Source organism: Syzygium oleosum, unplaced genomic scaffold, assembly GCF_021117445.2.
Source record: "Syzygium oleosum isolate NSW1041296 unplaced genomic scaffold, Sole_v2.1 Sole_v2.23, whole genome shotgun sequence".
NCBI classification, from domain to species: domain Eukaryota; kingdom Viridiplantae; phylum Streptophyta; class Magnoliopsida; order Myrtales; family Myrtaceae; genus Syzygium; species Syzygium oleosum.
The window spans coordinates 3,935,962-3,955,417 of record NW_026607507.1 but is presented as its reverse complement, the minus strand read 5'-3'; the positions used below and the strand labels follow the sequence as shown (position 1 = coordinate 3,955,417).

The 19,456-nt window shown below is 43.7% G+C and overlaps 1 protein-coding gene across 1 annotated transcript; it reads right to left on the bottom strand.

Annotated features, from left to right (window-relative positions):
* Positions 1-14,566: 14,566 nt before the first annotated feature.
* Positions 14,567-18,822, bottom strand: LOC115682351 (uncharacterized). Its single transcript, XM_030606546.2, has 3 exons — positions 18,525-18,822; positions 17,236-17,523; positions 14,567-16,085 (listed from the first exon to the last, which is right to left on the bottom strand). Exons 1-3 carry the CDS (start codon positions 18,681-18,683, stop codon positions 14,868-14,870), a joined length of 1,665 nt encoding a protein of 554 aa, XP_030462406.1. The 5' UTR covers positions 18,684-18,822; the 3' UTR covers positions 14,567-14,867.
* Between the last annotated feature and the right edge of the window lie 634 nt (positions 18,823-19,456).

Sequence of the window (19,456 nt, the reverse complement as noted above, 5' to 3'; positions counted from 1 at the left end):
CTCCAAACTTCACGAGAAATAGCACATTCAGAAAACAAATCATTAGTCTTTCCCATCTATCATCTCTTGGAGAAGCTGTTCCTCGCGCAACTAGTTATTCATGACCATCTAGAAACACATTTTCTTCATCTATTGTCCATACACGTCAGTCTCTCTTTGCTTTCCTTCCTTGAGTTGACTGAAATTGCTACCTTCCATTCCTAAACATAGACAAGCCTTGGTGATTGTTGTTTGAACAACGAATGGATATGGACAGTAGGCATGAACATGAATCCAACAAATTTAAGTCAAATTTCTACAAGCTATCAGCCAAAAGAATTCTGCCATACCAAATGGAAAAGGCAAATACAATATAGACACATTGAGAGTAGAGAGATTTAAGGATGAATTAGGAACTAAAAGCGAAGAGAGAGCCTGCAATGAAGTTGTGAACACACCTAATCCTGCCTTTGACTACTTAGCAAAGTATAGAGAGACCTTCTGTCATTCCCCATACCCGATCTCCCCGAGCCTCGGGCGCACGACACCCGCGAGGTCATTGAATTGCACCGTCCCAGGAGACATCGCCGACCCATCCATTTTATCTTTCAATTAAGCATATGCGGAAGCGAATTCAATATCTCTCAACCAACAACATAAAAGGGATAGCATGAAAAACATATACACAAAAGCACAGTTGATATATATATATATATATATATATATATATATATATATATATGCATCGTCAACAATCGGACGTTAGCTAAATACAAATCCGCTACTACGGGCCTTTTTCCGATTCAATCAAAAGAGGCCGGGGTTAGACCTAGCTCCTCTATTTACGAGAGTGGCTTCCAAAAAGTGGTTCCACCACAGGAGATCGATTCTCTATGGTTCGGGCTCAGGATCATAGTCCGCGTCGGGCTTGGGGTCACTCACGGTGCCATCCGGAGGATTCCCCGCCATGGGGTTCATTAGGGCTCCGCCAAGGTCACCTGGGGGTTCGTCGAACCCACGAAGAGGACCGAAGATATCCCCATCGAACCATACGAACCAGGCCACAAACGATGGGGAACCAAGTGTTCTAGGCCCTCATCCACCCATACCGTAGTGGTACACTTATTATAAGTAAAGATCACTCCTCGCTACCACGATCTCGATAACGTCCACATCCCTAGTAACGGGGTAACCAAAATGGACGAATCGGCTATTCATATTTACGAGTCTGAAAAGAAGTGAACAATAACAAATGAGTAAAACTCAATAAGTAAGCCCTCTAAGCCTCGTATAGGAGGATACCTTGTCTCGAAAACACACCAAACATAGGACTTAACAAATCGATGTCAGTTTAATAGCAAAGCAAATGCTTTGCCTTATTTATATACATGAAAGATAACCCCATCTTCTCGGCATGCCAAAACACAATCAAATAATCACACGTGAATTCTTACCTCCTGTCGGCACATACAATTCATACAAATAATCACACGTGAAGCCTCGCTTCCAATTGGCATGCGGCAATTACACATTGTAATCTAGAACACTTCATATCACATATTCATGCAGAATGCATCCACACGTGTTCCGATTATTACGACCACTCACGGCCACAACCAACACTCCAGTCGGTGGTCTTCCGGCGTAACCGGGCATCATCCTGCCCCATTGGGCATGGCAACATCTCGACCTCACTCGAAGATGGCATTCACTCAAGAGCATCGTTTCGACATCTATCCGCGAATGGCAATCGAAATCCATCGGGCATCGTCTTCCGCAATCATACGGATACGGAACCATTTATGTGATTACACAAGCATATCAAGCACTCAAGCCAATTATTGTCTTTCACTTAGGCCAATGCAAAAGTGTTTAATGCTCACACGGTTAGAACATCTAAAATCCCGTACACATAAAAATGCACGAAAATAATCACACGTGAACAATCGCAATCCTTCGACATGCGAAATTGCACACACTTCATTTACAAACCTCCCTTGTAAAGATGGACACACGCAAGATGACATATAACGTCGGTTTCTCATAAACTCATAACTATGTAACAACATGAGACCTATATTACACCAAACAATCACATGAGCACATACACTTCACCTTGATCCCCATAACATAAACGTGCTTCAAGAAAACATGTAATTTCACATGGCAATTACTGACGAGAACAAGAATAGCGAAAACATTTCATGAGCAAACCATACAAAATTGTTATACAGGCTTCCTCTCCTAGAACAAGCAACAATCAACCCTAACAATCACGGAATCTAAACTCGAAACTTAATCCAACTACGTTGAATCAAGTCCGAACCAAGGTATAGATGATCTACCTACGGCACAAGCAATGTCATGGTAGAACAGGCTCGTATAAGACTCAACCTAGGTCCGAAACGCGTAGAATAACATCCTATCTACGGATAAGAATAATTACTTACTAAACCGGTTGGACTACGGACGATGACGGACGAACGGCGACGGCATCACGGTGGTGCGGCGGCAGCGGACGGCTGCACATCGATGAGGACGGCGCGAAGACTGGCAGACGGCGGCACGGCGGTGGATGGCACGGCGGCAAGCGGTGATGGCAAGAAGAGGGCGTGAGAGAGAGAGGGGGTGAGGGAGAGAAAGAGAGAAGTGAGAGTGAGTGAGAATGAGAAATAAGAGAAGATAAGAGAAAATGGGAAGGCTTCTTGAGTTTGAGAGATGGCAATAATGCAATTGTATTATGACCCTAGCCTAGGCCTCCTTAATTTGCTCCCATCCAAGCAAATTCATGGCCAAGAAGCCATCTTGCAAGTCTTCTTCAACAAGCCTTGCCCTTAGGCTCTCATGGCTACGGAAGTAGACTCAAGCATTTAGTTGGGGACTAATTAGGAGAACCAAATTAGAAACTAACCAAGTTGACCTCTTCCCCTCTCCTTTCCCCAAAGTGGTGCCCGACCTATTCAAAACAAGACCAAATTTTGGTCTCTTCCCAAATCAAACTTCTAGAAGGTGCATTAAGTGCTAAACCATATGTTACTAATCATAGAACACTAATCATGCAAACGGCACATTAATGTGCAATCTTCTACAATTATCAAAGGGTCAAATGTGGGCAAAATGGGCTTTACCCTCTTGATTAGCGCCTAACAAGGCCGAACAAGTCCATTGGGCTTGTCTTGGCACTAGTCTTCGTTGGGCTTCCAATACTTGGCTCGTGTCCACTTGTCTGAAGATTAACAGTCCAAAGATACGTAATTAAGCGTCGTCAGATTGAGGATGTCACAACTCTTCCCCCCTTAAGAAATTTCGTCCTTGAAATTTACAGAATTACTTTTTTTTTTTGTGTGAATGTAAGTATTATAAACTAGATGGAGTACAGCAGCTTAGGGGCATCCCCCAGCAATACAAAAAGTGCTAATAATTCAAAAAAATGGAGGTAGGGAGTCTCCATATAGTAGCTAATACAACATTTATCTGGGAAGGTCTAATTTTTTGGTAGAGCGAAGCTCTACCTCTGACATTTTTACGAACCTTAGCCAAAAGAATATGAAAGTCATTTGACTTGTTTTGAAACCGTCTGCTGTTGCGCTCCATCCAAATGCAATATATGGTTGCTAGAAATGACAACTTGAGGAGTCTTGCTGCCAAGTCTTTGCCTTTTGTTGCCCTAATCATCCATTAAAGTTCTTCATTCCATCCTCCTAAAAGGCGCCTAATCCCATGTTGTGCTAGGATACAACGCCATATGTTGTTTGTCCATTCACACTCGAAGAATAAATGTGTTCTGTCTTCAATACCAGCCCTACAGAAATTACACTGAATATCAACTGAAGGTATCCATTGTGCGACGATTCTTGCTGTAGGTAGTCTATCTCTGCAAACTAGCCAACCAATAAAATTGTGTTTGCTAATGCCGCTGGTCCAAATTAGGTTATACCACTCCACAGCTGGTCTCACATGTCTGAGTTCATCATATATATCTTGGCAACAGTATTTTGGGCTCGGTATAATCGATGTTAGAACGGGTCGCAGTTTGAGGAGACATCTCCAGCTCCAAGCCATGCTGCCCTTGATGTCGAGCTGCATAATTGGGGTACCTCTGCATTTGGTGTTGTGAACCCAAGTACTCCAAAGGGAAGAGGGTGGAAGATTGATAAGATTCCACAGCATGCGACCTATCAATACTTTGTTCCATAAGTTCAAATTAGGCAATCCTAATCCCCCTTCCCTTTTAGGTGAGCAAACTACTTGCCATGCAACCTTGTGCGAGCCATGATTTGCTGAATTACTAGCCCATAAGAATTGTCTAATCCTCTTCTCAACCTCGTATATAGTGTGCTTTGGAAGTAGGAACATTTGCATCCAATAGGTGCATATGGAGATGATGACTGATTTGGCTAACTGTAGACGCCCTGCATAACTGATATGCTTCATGCCCCAATTTTCGATTTTCTTGAAGATCTTATCAGTAAGACTCTTACACAGTCTGTGTGGGTAAGTCTTCTGGTAACAAGGGGGATACCCAAGTATCTGATGGGGAGGGTACCTGTAGAAAAAGGCGTGTGGTCCAGTATAAGGTGCTTCTCATCCTCATTCAACCCAGAGAAAAAGATTTGACATTTGTCCGAGTTGAAACGCAATCCTGTGAGAGTTGCAAATTCGTTTAGGGCGTCTACAAAGCAAAGGTACATAATTACTTGATTCTTCAAATAGATGCGGGTGTTGACATTTCATTTTCTCTTCACTTTCCCAGGCCGCTCCCTCTGTTCCATGATGTGGCCATATGACCTTGACTAAAAGAATGACCTTATTATGTAGCATTTGGTCCTTCCTATCCACGATCCACACTGGCTTTTCTACGTACGACACTCTGTCGTCCACGTTGATCTCTTCAAAACTAAGTACGTGTGCCATTGATCTCTTTACTTTCCCAGGTTGCTCCCTCTGTTCCATGATGTTGTCATATGACCATGACTAAAGGAATTACCTTATTATGTAGCATTTGCTCCTTCCTATCCATGACTCGCACTGGCTTTTCTACGTACGACACTCTGTCGTCCACGTCGATCTCTTCAAAACTAAGTACGTGTGGTGGGTCGAGTTCATACTTCCTTAGCATGGACATGTGAAACACATTGTAAACCTGAGCAAGTCCATGCGGCAATGCTAGTCGATAGGCCAAAATCCCTATTCGTTCTAAAATCTTGAAAGGTCCAACGTACCTGGGGCTCAGCTTTCCTTTCTTGCCAAACCATGACGTTCTTCTCATAGGTGACACGACGTGATCACCTACCTAAAATTTTAAGGGTTTACGTCGTTTATCCACATAACTTTTCTGACGGCTTTGGGCAGTTTTAAGTCTCTCTTTGATAATATTAACTGCGTCCACTAACTGCTGGACTAACTCTGGGCTAGTGATCCTTCTTTCTCCAACCTCATCTCAACAGATCGAAGTTCTGTAGGCACGACTATACAATGCCTCAAACGGTGCCATTCCGATGCTCTGTTGATAGCTGTTGTTGTAGGCAAACTCGACAAGATGTAGTTGCTCTCCCCATCCACCTTTAAAATCCAAAACACAAGCTCGCAATATATCCTCAAATGTCTGAATGGTCCTCTCAGATTGACCATCCGTTTGTGGATGATAGGATGTGCTATACTGAAGCTTCGTCCCCATAGTAGTTTGAAGACTTTTCCAAAACGTTGCTGTAAACTTGGGATCTCGATCTGAAGTGATTGTCACTGGCATTCTATAGAGACGAATTATTTGCCGCACATACAGCTCAACATATTTGTCCATCGCGAAATCCTTTTGCACAGAGATAAAATATACTGATTTGGTCAGTGTGTCGACTATGACCAAATAGAGTCATTACCTCGATAGCTCCTCGGTAATCCCATCACAAAGTCCATCGCGATGTGCTCTCACTTCCATTCTGGAATCTCTAGCGGTCACAGAAGTCCACTTGATTTGTAGTGTTGCGCTTTCACTTGTTGGTACGTCAAGTATTTGGCTACATGCTTGGTGACATCTGTCTTCATGCCATTCCATCAATAATATTATCGAAGGTTCTGATACATTTTTGTGCTACCTGGGTGTATGTTGTAACTGCTTCTATGAGCTTCTGACAGAATCTCTTCTTTGAGTTCTGCATTGTTGGGCACGCATAACCGCCCTCGGAATTTTAATATTTCGTCCTCTGCCACTTGGAAATCTAGTTTCCTCTTTTCCGTGCTCACTTGCAGAATCCTTGGGATTGATGGATCCGTCGATTGCAGTGCCTTAATCTTTGTCTGCACTTCCGGTTCAATTATGAGGGTAGCTAGAAGACTAGAAAGATGGTTTACCTCGAATTTGTAATCCGAATCTCGTACTCCTTCAAGAAGAATCCATTCTTGAACCATCAATTGCGCAATTGTTGACTTCCAACTGAGCGCATATGTTACTTTGTTGGCTTTTCCCGGATGATAAAGAATGTCGCAGTCATAATCCTTGGGAAGTTTCATCCGATATCATTGCCTCATGTTTAGCTCCTTTTGAAAAAAATAGATACTTCAGATTTTGGTGGTCTATGTAGATCATGAACCTTTCTCCACACAAGTAATGCCTCCAAATCTTCAAAGCGAAGATGATCGCTGCCAATTCTAAGTCGTGAGTCGGATAGTCCAGCTCGTGGGTCCTCAGTTATTTGGACGCATAGGCCACCACTCTTCCATGTTATATTAAGATGCAACTCAGCCCCTTATGAGAAGCGTCACTATAGATCTCATAACTTTCGACACCAAACGGTATCGTCAATACTGGGGCAGTAGTCAATTTTTGCTTGAGCTCTTGGAAACTTTTCTAACACTTATCCGTCAGGGGAGTAGCTATTCCAGAGAATCGTTCCACGAATGGTCGATAATAGCTAACTAGGCCTAGGAAACTTCGAACTTCCGTCACTGTCGTTGGCTTTGGCCAATTCATGACTGCTTCTATCTTCGTTGGGTCCACTGCAATTCCTTCGCCAGATATTACGTGACCAAGAAAAGCTACACAGCTGAGTCAGAACTCGCACTTACTGAACTTAGCATAAAGTGCGTGCTCTCGGAGGGTCAGCAGAACCATCTTCAAATGTTGTTCGTGCTCCGCTAGGCTCTTTGAGTACACCAGTATGTCGTCGATAAACACTATGATGAATTGATCCAAGTATGCCTTGAATACTCGATTCATTAAATCCATGAAAGCAGCTGGGGCACTGGTTAAACCAAACGGCATCATTGTAACGTGTTCAAAATGCTATCTTCAGAATATCCTACTTTTTTATTCTCAACTGATGGTATCCCGTCCTCAAGTCTATTTTGGAAAATACCGATGCTCCTTCAAGTTGATCAAACAAGTCGTCGATCCTCAGTAATGGATACTTGTTCTTGATCGTCACTTGGTTGAGTTGTCGGTAGTCGATGCATAGACGCAACGATCCGTCTTTCTTCTTCACGAACAAAACTGGCACTCCCCATGGGGATGCACTAAGGCGAATGAACCCTTTATCAAGTAACTCTTGCATCTACACCTTTAGTTCCTTCAGTTCCGACATCATCATTCGGTAGGGGGCCTTGGAAATAGGCTCTGTTCCAAGAGCTAACTCGATGATAAATTCTATTTCCCTTTCTGGGGGCAATCCTGATAATTCCTTTGGAAAAACGTCGACAAAATCTCGCACCACAGCGATGTCTTCTAACTTTGGCTCTTCCATAGTCATGTCGACCACGATCGCTAAATAACTTTGGCAACCTTTCTCCAGCAGTTGAGCTACTTCAAGTGATGAAATCAGAGGTATGAAAGGTCCTCCCCCGTTTCCTACGAACTCGTAGCTAGGACCGCCAAACGGGTGGAACTGGATTACCTTACTATAATAGTCCACCGTAGCTCATTGCTTTTTGAGCCAATCCATTTCGATAATGACGTCAAAGTCATATATAGCCAAAACAGCTAAGTCTATGGTTTCCTTCCGATCACTTGTAACTATTTCACACCCTTGATAAGATAGATAGCCCCTTGTCCTTCATTGGGGTGGAAATACTAAGGACCGTTCCCAATGGTTTCGGTTCCAATCTTACTAATCTAACAAACTGTTCAACAACGAACGAATGCGTGGCTCCCGTATCAAAAAGTGCATAAGCAGCATGTTCATGTAAGGAGACCGTACCTGTGATTACGGCCTGAGAGTCCTTCGCTTCCTCTCTGGTCACAGCGTACACTCTTCCTTGTGCTGGGGGTCGATTGCGGTTGTTCTGCGGTGTGGTTCCGGCTTGTTGTCTCACGTGCAGCGGTTGAGGTTGCATCCCTATTGATCGGCGTGGGCAGTTTCTCACCTGATGGCTTTGTTGGCCACCCTCGAAACATACTCTAGTTTTGGTGGGACACGGGGCTGCTTTGTGTCACTTTCCACAAAATCGGCATACGCCGTTCGGGGGGTACACCGGCTTCCCAATGCCGTTCTTTTTGTTGGGAGGAACAAAGTGTTTTCCCCCGGTCATTGGCCTCTTCCCGAACCAATGGTTGTCTTGGGTAGAAGAATACCGCGATTCAGACGCGGCTACCCGTTCCAACAAATCTCTCTCTATTAGCTAAGCCCGCTCGTGCAGCTCGTTGTAGTCCTTCAGGTTCAGGGGCACTAACTGACTTCGAATTTCCGGCTTCAGACCATCCCGGTACCTCCTTGCTTTGTCCACTAGATCCTTGATCATTTTGGGCGCATATTTTGACAGCTCCGCGAACTTGGCCTCATACTGGTTGACTGACAAATGGTTCTAACGAAGTCGCAGGAATTCTGCCATCTTCTACTAACGTGCGCACTCGGAAAAGTATTTTCCATTAAAAGCTTCAACAAAGGTATCCCATGTTGGGACTGTACCTTCAGGAAAAATCCTTCCTTGGGTGACCTCCCACCAATTATTAGCGTTATCCTGCAGTTGGTATATCGCTAGCATTACCTTGTCTTCATTTGAGCACCTCAAGAGTGTAAAAGCTTTCTCCAGCTCCTTGATCCATAAGGTCGCTGCCTCGGGATTACCTGTCCCAGTAAACTTCAATGGCTTCAATTTTAGGAACTACTCAACCATCTTGTGCATCTATCATCCACCATTCCTGTTTCCAGCTAACGGGGCATCACTGGGGGCGGCAGCAGCAGCAGCTTGATTCTGAGCCTGCTGTTCCATCAGATTTTCCATGGTTTCCAGAGCTTGCATAATCCTATCCAGTCGACGATCCTCTTGTGCCCTTCCTCTTGCACTTGGTTGGCCCTGGGCTACCCTTCCTCTAGGTACCCTTGGGTCTGGGTTACTCATCTTATAAGGGTTTAAGGGGAAAGCTCGCTTTACCATCCCAACAAAAGGTCAGGAATCCAGAATACCCATTCAAGAAAAACAATCAACACTCACAAGCCTGGGGTATTTTCCTAACTAACTATCTCGAAAATCCCAGCGTACCTTATCACTCTAGTTAATGATATCGCTCTGATACCAAATCAACTGGGATGTCACGCCCCGTACTCAATCTCTCTAAGCTTCGGACGCGCGACACCCGCGAGGTCATTGACTTTATTTTTCAATTAAGCACATGCGGAAGCGAATTCAATATCTCCCAACCAACAACATAAAGGGGATAGCATGAAAAATACATACACAAAAGCACACTTGATATATATATATATATATATGCATCATTAACAATCGAACGTTAGCTAAATACAAACCCGCTACTATAGGCCTTTTTCCGATTCAATCAAAAGGGGTCGAGGTTAGACCTAGCTCCTCTATCTATGAGGGCAGCTGCCAAAAAGTGGTTCCACCACAGGAGATTGATTCACTTTGGTTCGGGCTCGGGATCATAGTTCGCGTCGGACTCGGGGTCACTCACGGTGCCATCCGGAGGATTCCCCGCCATGGGGTTCATTGGGGCTCTGCCAAGGTCACCTGGGGGTCCGTCGAACCCACGAAGACGACCGAAGAGATCCCCATCGAACCATACGAACCATGCCACAAAACGATGGGGAACCAAGTGTTTTAGGCCCTCCTCAATCCATACCGTAGTGGTACACCTATTATAAGTAAGATCACTTCCCACTACCACGACCTCGGTAACATCCACATCTTTAGTAACTAGGTACCCAAAATGGACAAAGCGGCTATTCATACCTACGAGCCTGAAAAGAAGTGAACAACAACAAATGACTAAAACTCAATAAGTAAGCCCTCTAAGCCTCGTATAGGAGGATACCTCGCCTCGAAAACACACCAAACATAGGGCTTAACAAATCGATGTCAAGTCAATAGTAAAGCCTTTGCTTTGCCTTATTTATATGCATGAAAGATAACTTCATCTTCTCGGCATGCCAAAACGCAATCAAATAATCATACGTGAATTCTTACCTCCCGTTGGTACATACAATTCACACAAATAATCACACGTGAAGCCTCGCTTCCAATTGACATGCGGCAATTGCACATAGTCATCAAGAACACTTCATATCATATATTCATGCAGAATGCATCTACATATGTTCCGATTATTACGACTGCTCACGGTCACGATCGACACTCGCGTCAGTGGTCTTCTAACGAAATCGGGCATCGTCCCGCCCTATCGGGCACGGCAACATCTCGACCTCACTCAAAGATGGCATCCACTTAAGAGCATTGTTTCAAAATCTATCCGCGAATGGCAACCGAAATCCATCGGGCATCCGAAAATCTATCGGATATCGTCCTCTGCAATCATACAGATACGGAACCATTTATGTGATCACGCAAGCATATCAAGCACTCAAACCAATTATTGTCTTTCACTTAGGCCAATGCAAGAGTGTTTAATGCTCACATGGTTAGAACATCTAAAATCCCGCACACATAAAAATGCACGAAAATAATCACACGTGAACAACCGCAATCTTTCGACATGCGAAATTGCACACTTCACTTACAAACCTCCCTTGTAAAGATGGACACACGCAAGATGACATACAACGTCGGTTTCTCATAAACTCATAACTATGTAAAAACACGAGACTTATATTACACTAAACAATCACATGAGCACATATGCTTCACCTTGATCCCCATAACATAAACGTGCGTCAAGAAAACATGTAATTTCACACGGCAATTACTAACGAGAACAAGAATAGCGGAAACATTTCATGAGCAAACCATACAAAATTGTTATACGGGCTTCCTCTTTCTAGAACAAGCGACAATCAACCGTAACAATCACGGAACCTAAACTCAAAACTTAATCCAACTACGTAGAATCAAGTCCGAACCAAGGTATAGATAATCTACCTATGGCACAAGCAATGTCATGGTAGAACAGGCTCGGATAAGACTCAACCTAGGTCCAAAACGCGTAGAATAACATCATATCCATGGATTAGAAGAACTACTTACTAAACTGGTTGGACTACGGACGATGACGGACAAACGGCGACAGCAAACGAACAGCGACGGTGTCACGGTGGTGCGACGACGGCAAGGCGGCTCGGTGGCGGACGGCTGCACAACGACGAGGACAGCGCGGAGACGGGCGGATGACGTCGCGGCGGTGGACGGTACGGCGGCGAGCAGTGTTGGCGGGAAGAGGGCGTGAGAGAAAGAGGGGGTGAAGGAGAGAAAGAGAGAAATGATAGTGAGTGAGAGTGAGTGAGAGTGAGAAAAGAAAAAAGATGAGAAAAAAAGGGAAGGCTTCTTGAGTTTGAGAGAGGGCAATAATGCAATTCCATTTATGACCCTAGCCTAGGCCTCCTTAATTTGCTCCCATCCAAGCAAATTTATGGCCAAGAAGCCATCTTGCAAGTCTTCTTCAACAATCCTCACCCTTAGGCTCTCATGGCTACCAAAGTAGACTCTAGCATTTAGTTGGGGACTAACTTGGGGAACTGAACTAGAAACTAACCAAGTTGGCCTTTTCCGCTCTCCTTTCTCCAAAGTGTCGCCCAACCTATTCAAAACAAGAACAAATTTTGGTCTCTTCCCAAATCAAACTTCTAGAAGGTGCATTAAGTGCTAAACCATGGGTTACTAATAATAGAACACTAATCACACATGGCACATTAATGTGCAATTTTCTAGAATCATCAAAAGGGTCGAATGTGGGCGAAACGGGCTTTACCCTCTTGATTGGCGCCTAACAAGGCCGAACAAGTCCATTGGGCTTGTCTTGGCGCGGGCCTTCGTTGGGCTTCCAATGCTTGGCTCGTGTCCACTTGTTCGAAGATTAACGGTCCAAAGATATGTAATTAAGCGTTGTCGGATTGAGGATGTCACACCTTTAACTTCAAGTATAGGGTTACTTAGAGGAAAGAACATCACAGTACATAATCCAAATCAATGACAGGTAATGACAATTAAAAGTTGATTTTCTATTAGCCATCTTATGAAAATGAAGCATCCTTTTCAATCATGGATAAGCAGGAAAACTGATGAGTCCTCTGAACCGGCAAAGAAGAAAAAAAAAGGAAGAAAGAAAAAAGAAAAGCTTGCACTTAAGTCAGGCTTAAGAGTGAAGCAGATTCCCTCTTGTAATTTGGCAGCTTGTTCTTTTTTCGATTACTCCACAAATGTAAAAAGAATATTTTAAAGATATGTAGGAGATTCAACTTTCCCGCAGGAAAAGCATAAAAAGTTGAGCATGAACATAAGCACCAGTAAACTAGCATCGAGAAATCTAGCATTTAAAGAAGCATGATTTCTCCATCACGTTAAACTTGATTTTCATAATCAATATTAGCAAAGGCCTCTTAAAACTGTGTGGAGGACATGACATGTATAGTAAAAATCATATCCCGCGAGCCTACAATGCGGCAGGAACGACACTCACCTCGGTTCCAAAGGCAAATTTGCGAGCTAGGCATGGTGGCGACTCAAAATCGGCGAGGTGCAATTCAAGAGCTCAACTGTGTTGTGCACGACGGAAGAGGAGACATGTTAGGGTAGGGAATCTGGTTTCGCAATTGATAGGGAAACCTCAAGAAAAATGATGGCATGTTTCGATTCATCGAGAACCGAACAGAGAGACTCCACCCTAAACGAGAATTCGCAAGCCAAAAAAAAAAACGAGACAAGAAAGAGAGAGACAGAGCCAGACCCACAAATGATTGCACCCATGAAAGCTAATACAAAGCAAGGAAGGAACTCACGAACCTTGTAAAGAGTGCAAATATCGATGCACAGAGAGAGGAAGAGAGAGAGACGAAACCTTGCGAGAAAGCAAAATCACCCGTGGTTCCTCGCCGGAGGTGGAGCTTGAATTCTTTTGATTAGAGCTACATAGAAGAAGACGCTTTGACTCTCGCTGCTTTCGTGAAGTGTTTTCGTGAAACGTCGATGTGAGAGGAGTCATGCGAACGAAGGAAAAGGAAAAGGAGAGCGTAGGGTTTCCTAAAAAATAGCTGAACAAGAGAAATCTTATCTGGATCTATCCCACCTCTCCCCTAGAATTTTTTTATCTGATCTATATCCCCTCTATATCCGACGATATCTTGTCCTAAACGTTTACCAAACACCGGATAGGATAAAACATATCATATTCTGATTTTTATCCAGACAACCAAATTCGGCCTTAGGGTATTAGGATTTCTCTTTTTTTGTAAATAAAATTAAATAAATATAGTATATATTATTATATTACCAGTTTGGTCCAGATGGGCAGGTGGGCGGTTCCACACCTGAAATCGGGAACCGTACCGGTTCCCGGTGGAACCACTGGTTTCGGGCCTGTCCAATCGGATTCCAGGCAGTTCCCGGTTCCTTTGCACACCCCTATCGTCTAGTAGCCGGTAAGGGTCTATGGCCATCACTCCAAAAACCACAAAAAAAAGTAAAGAAAAGGAAAAAAAGAAAAAAATCATAAAATTTTCAAAAAATTATTAAAAAATATTCACGTCAGCATTGGCTATGTTATGTAGGACGGTTGGCGTCCACGTTAGCAATTTAGAAATCAAAATTGGCCAGATAAACTCAATTAGCAAAATTGAAAGGTTTAGAACTGAATTGGCTAAGTTTATGACTATTTAGATAATTTTCCCGATTGAGAAAATGATGTGCGAGATTATTTTTTCAGACGAGTTATTACGTGTAATTGAGGGTTGGACCGAGAGTTTTTGGAATGCTCGAATATTATTATAATCTTCGTTGTCTCGCTTGTTCTGAGATGGAATTCTGTGTTGCTTTCCCATGAACGTAGATCATACCAACCGAATCATGTAAATCCGGTCTAATTTACTTCCTTCGCTCTGTCTATTTCATTATTAATATTCGATTCGCTTGTCCTATTCACAACAGGGTAGTTTCTCGAGTCCATCACATAATATTTTTCCCACTTAAGTAGTTGACACGGTGCAGCTATATGACAATCAAAGGCTATGACTGCACAAGTAAAATACCACCGCAGTGCACACACTTCGTGAAACAGAAACCATCCATCCATCTGATTGCATTATGGTGTCTACGAGAAAACCTTGCCCGATACATTCGCTTCACGCATAGTGAGCCCGAAACACATTCACGCTTGTGAATAACTTGAAATACTACTGCTACATGAACCAGCACATTAGAAGAAAAACCCATGTGCATTCTTTTGCCTACGACGAATAAACTTAATTGTGGGATCAAACATAACACATCAGACCAATGATCCCTGAGAGATGAATTGATAATCTAATCCACATAAGAAAAAAAGCCATTTGTTCGGATCATCCTCAGCAACAAAGATGAAACAATCCACCGAGTTGAAAAGTAGAGCCGTCACTCCCAAAAACATACGTGACGGTATGATGCAAATAGTTTCGCCATTTATTCGATAAAGCCGGCAACGGGAATCTCTTTGTAGACAGAACTCAGAGCCCGGGATATTACCCGGACCATGCTCTCTGAGGATTTCCTGAAGAAGGCACACTCAACCTATCGATCACAGAGTTGAAATCCACTGGCTGTCCACTCTCCTCCATTCGCTGAATAACACTCAAGACATGGTCAACTCGGAAACCCATGCTCACCAACCTATCAACCAACTCATTATTGGCATGTTTCCTAATAAACTGCGGCTGTGCCAGATTTTGGACGTTATAAGGGCGTGGTGTGGGCTGCGGATTCTGATAGGAGACGTTCGTCTGAGGATATGCACCTTGAGGTAAGGGAGATTGTTGAAGCACATGGTGCACCCTTCCACCTTCGCCATCGTACACCATATATGCATTCCCCGGAGACATAGAAGGGTTTGGCCCAACAGCTCCAAAACCATCATTGTTCTGCATAATAAAAGTACTTCGAATAGCCTGAGGTGGAGGCGGCGGCTGCTGCTGCTGAATAGTTCTACCAGGACCACCATATCCAATGGCCATATTCTCAGGACGACCAGAAGCTGTTGCTGGAATTCCTGAATATTGAACTGGCATATGTACACTGCTCAGTGGTGCTTCTTTAGGAGCTAGTGTTGTCGGTTGGTTCGGTGGACAGAGAGGATACACCGTTGATGGTGCTACAATCTGGGCTTCTGCAGATGACTGTTGCTGTGGTGGCACTGGCGCCTGCTGTTGTAATGGCTGAGACCACTGCTGCTGATAATGAGATAATGATTGAGGCGGCAACGTCTGATGCACTTGTGGCTGCATAGGCTGTGCCGGAACGCTAGATACACTTTGCAGTTGAGGAGATTGGCGAGCACAATATTGAGGATCAGAAGGCAAATATTGTGTCCGAGTCATGTGTGTTGGGGCTGCCATAGTTTGCATCTGCACAGGAGGCAAATAGTAGGAGTGTGGTTGAGACACATTTTGAGGAGGAGCCTGTGAGGTAAGTGGCTGTGGCTGCGGCTGCGGCTGCGGCTGCTGCTGCGGCTGCGGCTGCGGCTGCGGCAATATTTGATGAGGCAGTGCTAAAGCCAGTTGCTGATTCGATGGATCAGACATACATTCAGTCTTTTTGATATCAGAGGCAGGGGATTTCTCCTCATTGGTTTGAGATTGGCCTGAAGAGGAGGAATCTTTCCGCACAAAATGAAGCTTGGCCAGTTCTTTCTGAGTTTCAGCAAGTTCTTGTTTGTCTCTCAGGATCTGAACTGATCTATGAACCTGTAACGGAATAGGATAGTTACAATCATATTTCTGGAGCTCAAGCATAAAGAGAGAGGACAGCTTAACTAAGATTAACACGTGGCACAATCATGAAACCCTACATCTGACAGATCACAGTTAACCATCATAACCATCTCGATTCACCTTGCAGTATCGAGCAAGATGAACTTTTCCCACAAGCAACTGTTCTTAGTCAATATGACTTTATTGATGCTTAACCCACTTTCTATGATTGTGGAAGCCTTTTATCAGGACATTGTCCATCTTATCACATATTGTCTGACAGACATGTTTGAAGAATTTTACGTCGAGTATCAAGATGGACTTTAATCCAAACTCCAAATCCCATTTCGAATTTTATCAAGAAATTGCCCATTCTTAAATGAGCAATTGCATGATCCAATAAAATGATCCCAGATCTCACCACACAATTTGAGAACCATAACACTCAGAATAAGGCCATAATAAAACATCTGCGCTGTCTTACAATTAAAATATGTAAGGTCAGATAAAACATCCACATGCAAGATAAATACACAGCTAATTAAAATCGAGAGAATCCCCATCAAAACTCAACAGGGATTTTCATAGATGCTTCTTACGTGAAAATAAAGAGAAGCAGCAAAAAAAGGATTGTCCAAAGAAAAAAGATTGGAAACAATTAATCATAAGAGACACAATGACTCACCTGACAAGAAAAGATACCACAAACTCTACAAGGCCTAACATAGGTTTTTCTCCAACAATACACCAACCCTAATGACATTAAAAGGAAAGATGTTCACCGATGTCAAATCTCGCCTACTCAGGCAAGTAGAACCACCCCACAGAAACTTAAGCCATAACTGAAAAAGGTAAAAATGGGAATTTTCCTAGTGTAGGGAATTGAAAAGTCCAAATTTATCAACTAAGTCATTAGCAAAGGTAACTGAACTTCTCACGGAGTATCCGTGGGGCAAATCTTTCCCTAAATTGGGCCAACAGTCTGATGGACTCACACGGCTGACCCCCAGCTGCACCATCTCAGACTGACTATGTACTGAAGAGGCTTGTAGGATTAAGTATGAATTACCTCTCACCAAGTGAACTCTTGAATACATTGCAAGTTAATTATACAAACAAAATTATATTTTCGGAAGCAACTCACCTCCTGAACATGTTTCTCAAGAGATTTGAGCTTCGCATCTGCTTCATCATGATCACGGGTCAATTCAGATCGCATTTCCCCAATTGACTTGTCAAGATTGTAGCAATATAATTCCAACTGCGACAACCGAGAACTGATTCCCTCAAGAAAGCGCATGATACTGTCTGCATTTCTTTTCATGCTTTTCTCAACTGTGGAAACCAAGTCCTGAATTAGAGAATCTTCTGGCTGGCTACAGGAAGGGGGGGCATATGTCACTGGTCGCACAAGCTTATTTTTATGAAAATCCTGCAAAAAGAGTAACATTGAAATTTCTGAGAGAATATAAGGAGTAAAAGGCCCTTACTTAAGGATAAATTGATTCCAAAAATGAACAGAAGATAGAAGACTCGCAATAGTAAGAATTCGCAGAAGACGAATAGAAGCTATGTCCCTAACAACGAAACCAAATAAGAACATCTCCCATATATACTAAAAGGGCAATGCCTATATAGCAAATCTAATAATTTCATTATATTGAAGACATTCTCTTCAAGCAGATGATTCTGCAATCTGCAAGCGATAAGGTAAAATCAAGAACAAACACTACTCCATAAGTTCCCAACCAGAAATCTTCTTCAATCCAGTGGCATGCATGATGTATACAGTAAAGATGGCAACGACATCACCTCACGTTATATTGATGGCTAGTGGACACAAAAAAGAAAGAACCATGTTTTCAGAATCGTCATATCCTTCAGATAAAAATTACAGAAAAGGCCACTATTTTGAAGGGAAAGTGCCTGCAATCTATAATCACAAACTATTTAAAGATGAATACATTTTACTCATCTCTTCCCACCTCCAGTTTTTAAGATGATTCCAAGGAACTTTCTCGCTTTCGTTCTTTCAACGACCTAACACAGATGAAGATATTGCTACCGGCGTAAGGGGGGGCAATAACACCGAAAAGTTCACACTTAATTACTAATCATATTGCACCACTCATACCACTTCCACAACAGAAATTGCATAAAGCTGAGCAAACTGCAACCGCTCCAACTCCTCCAGACATGACAGAAATCCCCACCGCACAATTCTATCAAACGAAATCGACCCACAAAAGTCACACCCGTTAACCCTAGAAACAAAGCACCTTCTTTTGCCCATCACCGTACATCTCTGCACACAACTTCCGCAGCAAGAACTAATACCGACACCGAACACCAAAACAATCTAAACGAAAAAGAAAGGAAAACAAAGGCAAAGACTTTGAGCTCCAAAAACGACGGGATAGTCGAGACGAGCACCTTGATGGCGCCGGCAGGGATCGGGGGATCGGAGTGGCTCCTGTGGAAAGACTCCTGGTTAGCGAAGTCGTCGTAAGAGCAGAGGATGTCGTCGGCGGCGAAATCGAAGCTGCCCTTGGAGCCGGAGTTGGCCCGACCCAACGACGACCCAGTTGCCATTTTCTCCCGATACGATTGCAGGAACGGAGATTCAGAAGAAAACGAGAATCACCCTGTGGTGGGTCACAGACAGGGTCTTCGTTTTGGGTGTGGAGAAAGACAGGGAGAGCGAGGGAGAGAGAAGGGGGTTGATAAAAGTGGGGGGTAGGGAGGGAGGGTGCGCGTTGTGTGGGGAGAAACGGAGGGGGAAGGTTCGCGTTGCAGGGAGCAGCAAGCTGCTTTTGCTTGGCGAACAAACAAAAGATATAGGTGGGGGTTGCGGGGGGGGGGGGGCGTGGAGAAACGTGTTCAACGTGTGGGGAAATCAAAAGCTGAGATTTTTCCCCGTCATTCGACGTACACCGAAAGTTTTTGTGGATAAGGAAGGAGGTCGGTGACTGTCCGAGCCCGACGCACGAGGACGACGCAGACGGACAGCATCGGTCTCTCCCAGATGCCTTTTGCCTTGCCTTCTAGTAGTCCCGACGCATCCCACAATGTTCATGCGCATCACACACGGTCAAAAACACCTTTCGTTCCTTCCTCTCTTTTTCCCTCTTCTTAGACTTTTCCGAAACGCATCCCCCGGTTGTCTGAAAACTCCATCCAACTCTGACTATCGGAATCGCCAAACCGATTCCAATTTGCCTATTGCTGCCCGTAACAATCCGGTCCGAATACGACAGAGAGTGGTCGTCGGGATTAGAGGATCGGGACAAGAAGTGACTCCTGACAAGCTTCCTAGATAAGTAAAAGGGCAGGAATGAACCAAAATATGCATCGAACGAGGGAGA